This window comes from Lithobates pipiens, unplaced genomic scaffold, assembly GCF_037356315.1.
Source record: "Lithobates pipiens isolate NorthernLeopardFrog02 unplaced genomic scaffold, aLitPip1_a1.2 Scaffold_27, whole genome shotgun sequence".
NCBI lineage: Eukaryota > Metazoa > Chordata > Amphibia > Anura > Ranidae > Lithobates > Lithobates pipiens.
This window is the reverse complement of record NW_027507788.1, coordinates 161328703-161341923: the sequence shown is the minus strand read 5'-3', so window position 1 is coordinate 161341923 and position 13221 is coordinate 161328703. Positions and strand designations below refer to the sequence as shown.

General features: G+C 43.0%; 1 protein-coding gene across 1 annotated transcript in view; it reads right to left on the bottom strand.

Annotated features, from left to right (window-relative positions):
* Positions 1 to 3525: 3525 nt before the first annotated feature.
* Positions 3526 to 13221, bottom strand: part of CCDC15 (coiled-coil domain containing 15) — a 52434-nt gene continuing 42738 nt past the window's right edge. The window contains exons 7-10 of the mRNA XM_077457785.1: positions 9481 to 9584; positions 8035 to 8199; positions 7269 to 7417; positions 3526 to 4816 (exon numbers count right to left, since the gene is read on the bottom strand). Coding sequence (XP_077313911.1) covers positions 4713 to 4816; positions 7269 to 7417; positions 8035 to 8199; positions 9481 to 9584 — 522 coding nt within the window. The 3' untranslated portion in view covers positions 3526 to 4712. The remainder of the gene's footprint in view (positions 4817 to 7268; positions 7418 to 8034; positions 8200 to 9480; positions 9585 to 13221) is intronic.

Sequence of the window (13221 nt, the reverse complement as noted above, 5' to 3'; positions counted from 1 at the left end):
GCAAAACAGATCCTGCTCAGGTGAAAGGGGCCTTAGAATAATACTAAAAATGACATTCAGTGCCATTACGAAGATATTCTTGTTTCATAATTCAAGATAAAAAATAAAAATAATTGAAGGAAAAAAAAAGGAAAGGAAAAAAATGAAAAAACAAAAAAAACACACACACACACACACACACACACACACACTAAGGGCCTATTCATACCAGTGGGTGCATTATGTCACATAACTCCTGTGCATTATGCACATGGGCTGCAGTGCATTGTTACAATGCATCACAGTGCTTGATTTTTTTTTTCTGTGTGTTGAAGTGTATTGCGATGCATTGCAACACACAGAGTTGCAATAAAATGTGTGTACATAATTTTATTGCAATGCACAACAATGCAGCACACAATGTGCATTGGAGGATTCTAAAACACAACCTCAAGCTCTTTAGCACAAGTTGCTCATTACAGTTTTGCATCCCTTTTATTGTCATTCTTTTACAAAAAAAAAAAAAAAAAAAAAAACACACAATATAAATGTACTAAATATTTGTTACTTTTTTAGGATTTAGTAGGAATTGTCCATGTTATGTTGTGCTTGTGGGCTAAAAATTATTTTAGTGTATTTTTTTTAAATCAAAAATATTGTCTTGGGAGTTTTTCTGGTCAGGTTTCAGGGGTGCTGCAGGTGGCCTACAAGTATGGAAACTATAGTAAGGAATATTTTTCAAAACTGCATCATGTAATTTAACCTACAGGGGCCCCTTAACTGCAAGTCTGTTTTATGCAAAAGGTGAACTTAGCTTTTAATAACGTCTTATGACTATATTGTTATATTGCTACCTTTTAAAGTCCCATTTTCCCAATACACTTGTCAATAGTGAAATCAAATTGTGGCGGTGAAACCTCATTTGCAGGCCAATATTATCATTCAAGTGAACATCCCTAACCTGGGCCTGTTCCCTGGCAGACATATTTAGCTTTGTCCCTGACGGAAATCAACCTGAAAAAAAAAGTATTTTATGGACGTACCCTAAAAGTTGGCAAATCAGTGATAACCCAAATGACGATATAAAACCTAGTGTAATATTACATAACTATCTGAAACCTGGCCTGTAACTACAGCTCTGCCCATCAATAGGTTAGGTGCCAGAGATTGATAAAGACGACAGTTAATGTTAAATAATTGAGACACCATAAAAGGTGCAAATAGTGAATGCTGATGCCCGAGTAAGGCCCCTTTCACGCAGACGATCCATTCGGGTCCGCCTGTCAGTTTTTTAGGCGGACCTGAACGGATACTCCATAGAGGTCTATGGAGGGACGGATGTCAGTGGTGACATGTCCGTGACATTCAACCCACTCCGATCTGAAAAAGTGTGGAGGAGGAAAAAACAATTTTTCCATCAGTCTGCAGATCGGATGACGACGGACTCTATAGTCAGTCTTTATCCGATCCCCCACAGGGGAGAGCGGCACTCTCACAGGTCCTTCCCTTCACAGTGTGCAGGAACAGACCTGTCATCTTCCTGAAGAGCAGCACCGTACATGGACACGTTAGTGTGAAGGAGCCCTTAGCCTCACGATTCAAAAAGGTCCACCAGGTAAAATATTCTCACCTAAAGAAAAACTCCACTTTTGTTTAAGCTGAACTCAGGGATATGTGAATAATGCCCAAATACAAGTGTCCTGTGCATCCCTCCATGAATCCTAGTGTGCTTTGTGTATTTCTTCAGCGCAGTAACCCAGTGCGAAGCCTCCCCTGTAATAAAGACCGGTCACTGCTGCTCTCTTTCCTTGTGCAGAGTGACATGTCTTCTCTCCACTCCCCGCTGTAGTTTACTGCAGGCAGCCTGTAGTGGGTGGAGCTTGCTGGATCTCTGCCACAGTTCTGCTCAGGCTATGTACAGCACATCGATGATGTCACTTACACTTTTACACGGTAATATGTGGCTTTGCAAACATTTGGTGCACATAAAGTGGATTTAATTTAAACATTAAAATAAAAAAAGTTTGGCTGGAGTTCAGCTTTGAATCGAGATGAACCCAGCCATTTTGAAAGTGAACCTGACCTATCCTAAATGGTTAATCTTCATATCAAAATCATGTGCTCCTGTGGAGCCCCTTGGATCCTAGGCAGCAAACAGGGTCTTGACTTCTGTCTAAGTTCTGGTTAAAGCAAAACTCATGTTTCTCTCACGTCCCTGGAGCCATCTTGAATATAATTTAGATAAAAAATCCCCCAAAAGATACCATTTTCTTTAGGCTGGTCTTTTGACATCATGGGTTCTTCCCCTTATTCCTCCAACAGGCGGTCCATCCCTCTCAACATAATGTGCAAGTGCAACTCAAGCCAGGAGTACTGTAAATCTAACTTGTACAATGAAGCACTTTCAGGAGGGGGGTTGGATAAAGCTAGGTGTCACAACTTGTGCAGCACTAGATGTCTCATTTGAAATTCTGAATGTTGGGGGGGGGGGGGGGGGGGGGATAGGGCAAGTATTACTGAAGATGCTGCTTTTGTCATACACTGTGGAAGGCGTCATATTTGGAGTCCCACTTTAAGCTAGTCACCGTGAGTGGGCGCCTGGTCAGCAGTGCCAATAACCCCCGCCTCACCCTCAGCCCCCCCCCCCCCCGTGTCTACCAAAGCAGACATGTGCAACTGCTAAGATTGACAACACTGCAGTGTGTTCATTGCTCACCTAGAACATTGTCACTCTCATAGAGGAAGATCTGAGGACAGGGCAGGATCACCAAGTGTTTTTGTAAGGTCAGCACTAAAAGCCTCTACACAGTAAGCCCAGTCAGTGTACCATACTGCTGCTTTTAATGGCAATCTTATAAAAGGTTTTCTTCATGCTGTTGAACAACCTTAGCCTCAGTTACCATAACCTTCTCTGGTTGTTCCATTATGCTGGTCAACAAGCAAAGTCCATATTCAATGGAAGCCATAGAGGGAGGTTTACTAAAATTGGAGCACTCAGAATCTAGTGCAGCTGTGTATAGTAACCAGTTTCTCACTCCAGCATTTTTAGGAAGAGCTTAGTCACACTTGCTCAAAATACTGACGCTTATCAAGCACGCCTATAGCGTTAATAGGAGAGTTTGATAAGTTTTTAATGAGCAGTAAAAAGTTCCCCCAAAACTCCCTATTTGCGCTTGACGTGTTTTTAACCACTTCAATACCAGGCACTTATACACCTTCCTGCCCAAGCCCATTTTCAGCTTTCTGCTCTGTTGCTGTCTAAATGACAATTGCGTGGTCATGCTAGACTGTACCCAAACAGAATTTTTATCATTTTGTTTCCACAAATAGAGCTTTCTTTTGGTGGTTCAGGAGAAGTTTCATCCACGGTGATGCCCGGGTGGAGATCGTAGCAGTTGACAGATACGAGTCGTGACTAGACCGGGCGGACACACAACTCATAGTATGTGCGTTTGGGTAATTTAACCCCTCATACACACAGCGTGCAGCTCCGCGCCGGCTCTCATAGAGAGATGCCATCTATAAATCACATATGAATTTCTTGGGTTACTTTCTTTCAATAATAGTTTATTATATCAGCAGCTCATTCATTTTTTTTTGTTTTAAAGTGTCATTTGTCCAGAAGCCCTGGATCTGCTGACTGTGTTTGCTTTTAATTGACAAATCTGATTTTACTACCAGCACAACAAGCCCAGATGAAGGGGAAGTTTTTAGCCACCAAACCGTCATGAATTTTGAGACTCAAGTCACAGCAACTTAGAAAAAGCTTCCTTACATTCTTTTTTTTTCCTTTAAGAAGGTCTCAGGCTGGGCCCATACTGCCATGACCAGAAAGTTGCTTGAATTTGCCACGCGGCTTCCTTTCGATTTCATGAACAGAAGTCAATGCAAGTCATGATGAAGTCACCCCAAAGTAGTGCAGGAAGCTTTTCCAAGTTGCTGTGAGTCTCACAGATTAGAACAGTACCATTGCATAATGGGGTGTGACTTGTAATGTGCCTTTGAAGTCTCAAGTCACATGACAAGTCGTGGCAGTGTGAACTGAGCCCGTGTTTCATGCTGTTTGGGACAGGGTGGGGGAGCTCTATTTTTTGACACTCTAGAATGTGCCAACCGTGCTGTAGGATTGCCACAAAGATCTGTCTAATAAAGTTTTATTGCTGCAGCAGGCAGAGTTTTTTATAACTACTCATAAAATAAAGAAAATCTGCCTGCCTTTAAATAAAAAAAATTAAAATAAAAAAAAATAGCACGTGGCAATAGGATCATCTTCAATTAGATTTTTCCCTTTCCATTGCAGCCAGATGGTATTTCTACAGTAATCCAAAATTTTACATTTCTCTTTATTGTGACCAGGCAAAATTCTTCAGTCTGTAGCCAGGTTTTTCCAGAATAGTGTTTGAGATAACACTTAAACGTTTACCCACTGGGATGAATAGGACGAGCCTGGAAATGCCCTGATCTTTACTGCACTGGGAGCTCCATCTCTGGTGAGACACTTCCACATCCAAAGCTGGGAGAGGGATCTGTCCATCTATGGCCACACTACAAATGGTCTGGTATACAGGATTCTTCTTGGATATGTGGTACCAAAGCTGGGGGTGTTCAGATTACTTGTGCTCAGTCAATATATGGAACGTCAAATCACCTCAAAAATAAATTATTGCACACAGACACTTATATCAGTCCATCTGGGGGGGGCGGTGTTCCTCATTGGTCAGAGGGTCAATGGGTCAAGGTCGACCAACGCCGATGTTACCAAATCCAAATCTGAAGCTTGAGCCGCCATCCCACGTGTCACGCGATGACAGCACCGACTGCAAGGCTCGGGTGTACGCTGCCAAAAATAGACATTGCTGTTATCACTGGAGATGCTTTAAAGATAATAGATCATCAATAATCTCCCTATTAGATTGTAAGCTCCAATGAGCAGTACCCTCTTCTTGCATTGACCTGTATTGTAACTGTACTGTCTCCCTCCATTTTGTAAAATGCTGTGCAACTGCTGGCACTATATAAATCCAGATAATTATTATTTAATAATCAGCTTTTAAAAAAAACGTTGTTTTCTACATTTATATAGTTTAAAACAGACAATTCTCCTTTCAACTGAAAAAGCACATCAGCATGCTGAACAGTAATCGCTTTATAGTCATTTAATAGACATTAAAGTGCGAATTAAAAAATAAAATAAAAATACGAACAGACATACACGTTTCTTCTGCATTTAAGTTGCTTATCTGCCTGTCTACACTATATACAGAGTTGCATACCTACATGTGTGCGAGTGATGTTATCTCAGCCCGGTCAGCCAAAATGGCCGGGAATCGATACCTGGAAGTCGCTGATCTGAACAGGTGAGCAGCCGGTGGGGAGCTCTGGGACATTGCAGCACTGGAGAAAAGGCAAGTATAGCTCCGCTTTAACTTTCTTATTCTGAAAACACTTAGGCCTCTTGCACACGATACTCTTGTTTGAGCATCTATTTTTTCAGACTTTTTTCGTATGTATTCGCGAATATGCGTTCGTGCAATAATCGCTCACACCTACTCTCGAGTTCACAAAAAATAATGGACATTTTCGCACAAATGTGCGCATGAGGTGTAAATTACTAACCAAAAATGCAGATTTTTCTTTTACTGAAGAATACACAGGGCTTGTTTATGCGCCTGTGTCCATAAGCACACTACAATTAATGGGCTGTATTTTAACTCAGTAAAAAATCTGTAGTGAGCTTTTCCAAGACACTGGTGATCTCATCAATGACATCCAGCTGCAACCCAAGAAGGCTACATCACCGATGCCTTCCAGTGACTTACGGAGTGTAAACATTTTACAAATCCCTGAACCTATGATAAAACGTGAACTAAAAAGAGATTTTGCGTGTGCACTTTATCACAATTTGTTTTTTTTTATACCTTGGCTTCAGCAACAGGAGTCTCTGGTGGTGTAATGACCCACACATTGCTAAACAGGTAAACCTTAATAAACCGTGCCATATATACCAAGTCTAATCAGTGCATTTACCCACATCTGACCTGGTATCAGCCTTGTGCAGTCTCTGCATAGCAGAGCTCATACAGAGAGAGGGGCAAGACTGGGAGCCAATCAGATGTGCTGCATTCAGACCAGAAACATGCTGATAGAAGACAGCACAGTGAGTATAATGATAACCTTATCAGCCTACTGCAGCTTTTTTGCTGTCAAGGCAGCAGACTGAGGGAGGAGAAATAACACACATGTTCCCCCTACAGCAGTGGTTCTCAACCTCGGTACCCCAAACAGGCCACGTTTGCAGGTTTTCCTTTATCTTGCACAGGTGCTTTAAATCAAGTCAATGGCTTGGTATTTTGGACAGTTATTTTATCTAAGTAACATTCCCAAAACATGGTATGTTGGGGGTACCTGAGGACTGAGGTTGAGAACCACTGCCCTAAAGCACATAACTATAACAGAGAATGTTGAGTCATCCCAATAACTGTGTTGTATGGAAGTCTCAGAAATGAATGCACAGATACAAATCCTTTGGCAGGTAATGAGGCACCCTTCATTTCAAATTTAGCCATTTTACTGGAGGTTAGCTTTTATGCAAGTCTTTCATTCTGCTGAACGAAAACAAAATGGGTGTATAAAATTTCTGGGTGGCTTATGCTTCAATTTACCCCGACAGACAGATACAAGTCAAAATTTATGTAAAACGTTACAATTTTGAATGTGTCTTTTTTTCAGACGAGGGCGGGCGAATTCAGGTTGATGTGGCCATAGGCGAACATGTCTTTACTAAACCTGCAGGATTGCTTCCCTTAGAAACAAACTCGACAATGGCTCCCAATAACTATACCCACAACTGCAGTCTGATGACAACAGCCTTGCTATTAATCCCTTAAGGCTCCTTTCACAATAGTGCGTCTCCAAAGTCGCACCACGTACAGTAGGACCTTTGGTGCGATTTTGATTCGACTTTACATTCCATGGATCAATGTCGCATCAAAAGTTACAAAGTAGTGCAGACACCTTTTCTAAGTCAGTGATTTGAACGGGTGCCACTGAAAAAAAATGTTGTGTGATTTGTCATTGATTTGACTTCAAAGTCGCATGACAAATCACACAAGTGCGAATGGACGCTAAAGAATTTACATGGTGGGTTCTGATAAAAAATAGTTAAAATCCTACACCTGCCCATAGTAAGTCATCCGGTGTTTAATACTCCCTACCTGAGCTAACCATAACCTGGCAGCTGGCATCCGACTTCTTGCTAAAAGGCAGCAAGGAGCATCAGTGCACCATACCTTTGGGGTTCTTGTAGAAAATACAGTTATTGGCACAGGTGTCTGGATGAGCGTCCCAGAAATCTGAACCGCAGCAACACAACGGTGGCAATTCGACATTATGCAGCAGCATCTTGTCCTTCATTTGAGCCCGGAGAGCTTCAACGTAGCTGGAATATCAATATCAACAATTTTTTGACACAGATAAATGCAACATTATTACAGCTCAATAAACTTTTTTTTTTCTTCAAAAAAAAGGCAGCTCAGTACACTTTAGCTCACTCCAATAGTACCGATTCCCTAACTAAACTAATTCACACCATAAACGTCTTACTGTCCCCCAATGGACAAACTGCATGCAAAACTTTGTCCGGAATTGATAGGTGCTGTGGTGGAAGAACTAGCATGGCTGACAGCACACCCATATTCCCCTACTGCTGTTGGACCACACAGCTCAGTCAGAGACAAATACATCACTGTAATGGACAGTGTCTGTTTTCCTCAGCATACATACGCCGGAGACTAGCACTGCCCCTGATCAAGCAGATTTAGTGTAGCGTCACTCATGCAGGGGGAGAGAGAGAGAGCATGTCAGCAAGATGTAGGGGGTGTGATCTGCACATACAAAGATCCATAGTGTGGTGTCATTCATGCAGGGAAGATCCAAATGCAGTGCCTTATGAATAACTAATGTCTACACGCTTCTACCATGTGACTGAGTATATAAATAATGTAGACACTTTTTATAAAATTCCCCAATGACAATTAGTGACGATATGAAATATACCGGTTATACTCTCTTGTTTTCTGTGCCCTCTCTCGATGCTCCAAATTCCTCTCTTGCTCCTTCCTCAACGCCACCTCAAATGTCTGATTTTCCAGGCCCTGCTGAGCTGTGGTGCGAAGTCTCTCCTCCTCTATTAGGCGCTCAGTCTCTCGCTCTCTTTTCATTCTGAAATAGAAACAGAAGAACATTTTTTTAATTTAACTGAAATTGAGTCTATCAAGCTCCTGACCCTCCCTCCTTCTCACAACCCCATTTCAACAACCTGAAGCAAGCTTAAAAAACCTGTGATGCCACAACTTGAGCTCTGATCTCTATTATTGCTTGGGTACAGTTGGTGGGGACTATGTGACCTTGCACATCGCTCACATCACACCACACAGAACCCCATAAATGCTTGGGATTGTAGTTACACCACTGGGTGGTTCTCTGGGCAGTGTCAGGGGAGTTATTTACTCTGTTACCACCTTCATTTCTGTAACCCACTTTCACTGGCAGGCTTTTCTTTTCTGACTGGACCTTGCAAATCTGGCAGCGAAAAAGGTGGGAGGAGCCACTGCCACTGTAACAGACACCACAACAGTAAAGCCTAGTAAACAAGGCACAAATCCTGGGCGGCATTGGGCGGTTCAATATAAACCGGCCGACATTTGGTCTGCGTGTACTATAGTCGGCCTTTCGAAGAGGCATGACCGATCAGTGCTCGCAGCTGGCTGTCACCCTGTGAGAACACAACAGAAAGGGAGATAGATGTACTAACATCTGATAGTTAGTACAGACGCTCCTCTTGAACAGTTTTTTCCTCGTTCAGCCCTGCTGGGTTGAAGAAAAAAAAAACCCTACTACTGTGTACTAGGCTTTAGGAATGCTGTAATGCACAGATGGGTGGACGTGGCCAATTCATGGGTGGGGCTGTCCAGTGAGAGGCAGGAAAAAAAGTTCAGTCTCTGTACGAGATGCCCTACTGCATTGGCATGGTTACAACCACACAAGAATGCAGAGACTACATGAGGGCAGAGGGAACTGGTCCCTCAGCAGATCATACGCAGGGAAAGTGTCTGGTCCCCTGCAAAGGAAAGGATGATGGAAAAGCCTTTGAAATTGGAATCAGAAATGATCTGTGAGAAACGCTTCAGAGGATGCAGGCAGACAATATGCAGTGCATCCTTAAAGTTGAATTTTGCCAAGGGTGGGGCTTTAACACCCAAGAATAGTAACCCTAATCCGCACTACCACGATCTTTATTCCAGCATCTCCATGTTGCACTTTTTGCCTTCTTTTTTTGTTTTGGAACAGTAATCCATGAAGGATCAGCACTTTATAAACCCCGATCTTCCAACAAAATCTGTCTCTTTGCTATTTTACACATGGTGGCATTTTCAGGTTTTTACCAGTTGATATTGAGAAGAACATTAGACATTGCACAGTATAGTGCATTATTATCCTTACTTCCATATTTTCCTGTTGTGCTCCCTCTGTCTTCGCGTTTCCTTCACTTGTTCTCGCTCAATGTCCATGAAAAGCCGTCTGTACATCAAGTACTGGTTTTGTCTCTAGGATACATAAGAGTTTCTACAACGTGTCACGGATTAAAAAAAAAATAAAAATTACAAGCACAAAGACAGGAGATCACAAACTCGAAAATAAAGAGAACCTCAACTCAAAAAGGATTTGCCATATTATAGGGAACAGTTAACAGTTTATGTAAGTTGAGCACGAGCAGTACCCCAAAAATGTGCCTATTTTTGTGCATAGGTGATGTGCAGCGTGAAACCATATCAGGCACCGCTGCCTGCAATTGCTAGTCTCACCTGGTTTGGAGTGAGATTTAGTCACTACAGTGCTGCTCCCTGTTCCCCTTGCTGGAGACTTGGAGGAATACATAGGTAGCGCTGGAATCCTAGGATTAGCTTACCGGTGTTTTTACACAAAGTGTTATAGTGGTGTTTGGACTGGGAGTCTGGATTTTGGGCTGGTGCTTTCTTGGTTTGTAATACAACTAAATTAATCTGGGTAAGTGCTCCAACCAGTTGCAAACACTGCTCTAATACAAGAGCTAAAAAGGCTAGTCAAAAATAATGTGTTCCTACAGCTGCAGTCTCATCACTTACCTGTAAAAGGAGAAGAAAAAAAATAAAAAAAGGGAGAGAAAAAATATACCTGTCAGGCAGCAGGATCACATAGAAATCTGCTTAGTGATGATTTATGCAACACGATCTGTGAATGGGGACAGAATCTTGTCATTTATCAGACTCTCCCCTATTCACAGATTGTGTAACATGTAGTATAATCACTGCATGGTCACTTCCCAATGAATGAGCAGGGAGGAAGGGGTGGGCTCTGTTTAATCTTTTTCCCTGCAACTCACGGAAGACTATTTAAAGGGTATGTAAACCCTCAAGGTTTTTCACCTTAATGCATTAAGATGAAAAGCCTTCTGTAGTGCAGCAGCCCCCCAGAGCTCCCCCTTTCACTTACCTGAACCGATCTTCCCAGTGGCGGGGACGAGCACAGCAGCTACAGCCACCGTCTCGGGACCTCATTGGATAGATTGATAGTAGCAGCAGCAGCCATTGGCTCGCATGTCTGTCAATCAAATTCAGCGACATGGGAACCAGGGGGCAGGGCCGAGACCTGCTGTCTGCGTCACTGGACGCAGCAGCAGGATTCGGGAGCACACCCACATGGGTGCCCCCTTGGAATGTAGGCCTGTGAGAGGGCACTATGTGGGGAGGAGCCAGGAGCACCGCTGGGGTACCCACAGAAGAGGAGCATCGGGGGCCACTCTGTGCAAATCTCGGTTATTATGCAGCAGGAAGGGGACCTGTCATCACGGCAGAAACCACTATAGGATCCAGCTGCCTGACAGATACGGGACATAATTTGTTATAGTTAAAGTAGAACTATGGGCAAAACTTATTTTTTCATTTCGGATAGAGTAAGGAAGGGTAATAAACCCTGTCAGATTTTTTTTGTTTGCCATCTGTCCCATTGTGGAGATTTCCTTTCACCTCATTTCCTGTCCCATAGCCAAACAGGAATTTTTTGGGGACCACCAGCTCACCAGAACTAGTGTCCCCATTGGAAGATTTCCCCTCATACTATGGGGACAATCCAAAAATTGGGGTCTTTTTACGTTCACTTTCAAGGATAATATGTAAACAGAAAAAGTGGGTGGGTGAATCTCAACAGGTGCACAGACCACAATAAAAACTGACAGGGGCTCTAATCCCTCTCCACTCTGTCCAAAAAACACCACACACAGACAAACACACACACACCACCTTTGGACTTTAGTTATACTTTAACTTGTGTGGCTGCGGCCATAAGAGATCAAACAATTTTTTGACTAAAATTCAGTCTTAAACCCCGATAATGGGGGCGAGTTCTGCCCCTGGAAAATGCATGGACTCTTTTATACTAGTCTTCTACGTGATTTTACACTGGAATAACTCTATATCTGGACTATTAACCCATGGTGTGGAGCTTCAGGCTCAGATTCCTTCCTGGAGAGGAAGCTGTAATGAACATATACAGTGCAAGAATCTCCCTGCTTCTGGTTGATTTATTCTGCGAATAGGTTCTTTCTTCATCTCTATCATTACCCCACCTACAAGATTAGTAGTCATACGGAGACAGCTCTGACATGAGGAAGCAAATCCTTGCCTCTAAAAGGTAGTGGCCTGCACACAGAGAGACAGTGTAGAGCAGGGGTAATGAATTAAAATTCAAGGAGGTCCGATCGCCAAAATTTTCTTTGGGCCGAGGTCCGAATCTCAAGTCTGTGCTATGACTCAGAAAATATTGTAGTAACTGTATATCTATCAAAAACATGAGAAATGTACAATTTCCTTAGCATTTCAACAATATTTATTGTCAAGTTAAATCTGGTGTCCCCATTACAGTGCCCCTTTACATCAGGTGTCCCCATTACAGTGCCCCTTTACATCAGGTGTCCCCATTACAGTGCCCCTTTACATCAAGCGTGCCCCTTAACATAAAATAAGGGTCACACCGATGGGCACCTTTTATGTTAAGGGGTAGTCCGATGGACAAATTTTATTTTGCGGGGCACGCTGATTGGTATATTTTTAATGTGCACATCGATGGCCATATTTTGTAGGGCACATTTTGTTGTGCCCATCAGCGTGCCCCTTAACAAAATATGCCCATTGATGTGCACATTAAAAATATACCCATCAGCGTGCCCCGCAAAATAAAATTTGTCCATCGGAGTACCCCTTAACATAAAAGGTGCCCATCAGCGTGACCCTTATTTTATGTTAAGGGGCACGCTGATAGGTATATTTTTATTGTGCACACTGATGGGCATATTTTGTTAAGGGACACCTTAACAAAACATGCCCATCAGTGTGCACATAAAAAATATACCCATGTGCTCCTTACATAAAAAGCCCAGCATTGTGCATATTAATAATATACCTATCAGTGTGCCCCTTAAAATATGCCCAACAGTGTGCACAATAAAAACGAATGAATTATCCATAAAGTGCCCACATACCTTTACTACAGGAGCGAGGGCACAACTGAAACTGCCTGGCAAGGAGAGCCAGGACCCGGGAAAAGGGAACCACGGGCAGCAGGGCGCGCATGTGACGTCACACCCCTACTGCCCGTGAGCGTGTCTCTCTTCAGCTTCGAGAGACGCGGCCAGGAGCAGGGGGCGGGCGCATGCGCGCAGTGTCACTGGTTGCTGGGGAAACCCGCGGTCCCAGCAAACCAGTGATTGCTTCAATTTAGTAGTATGCTGGCGGCACGGGCAGAAGCTCCGCTCAGTCCGGACTCGGACCGCGGGCCGCCATTTAATGATGGCTGGTGTAGGGCAAGGCAAGTCAGTAATTGGGAAAAGCTCAACTGCAGTGAGACGACAGCATACCTCCCATCTATCCCCGATTTCGAGGGACTGTCCCTGATTTGGAAGTCCCCCTGCCCTGCATTTTTTTTGTCCCGATTTGCATAGTTGTATCTAAAATGCACTATTTATCTTTCAAAAAGTGTTTCCCAGAGCTAAAACTTTCATCCAATTTCTAAACTGCTGCATTAGTGGTAAACAAAAGCACTTTTAGGTTTAACTAATCATTTTTTGTATAATTCTCCTTTAAGGGGGGCATGTCTTATGCCTACAAACCTTTTGATATTAGGTGTCCCACGTTCCCATCTCTGAAAGTT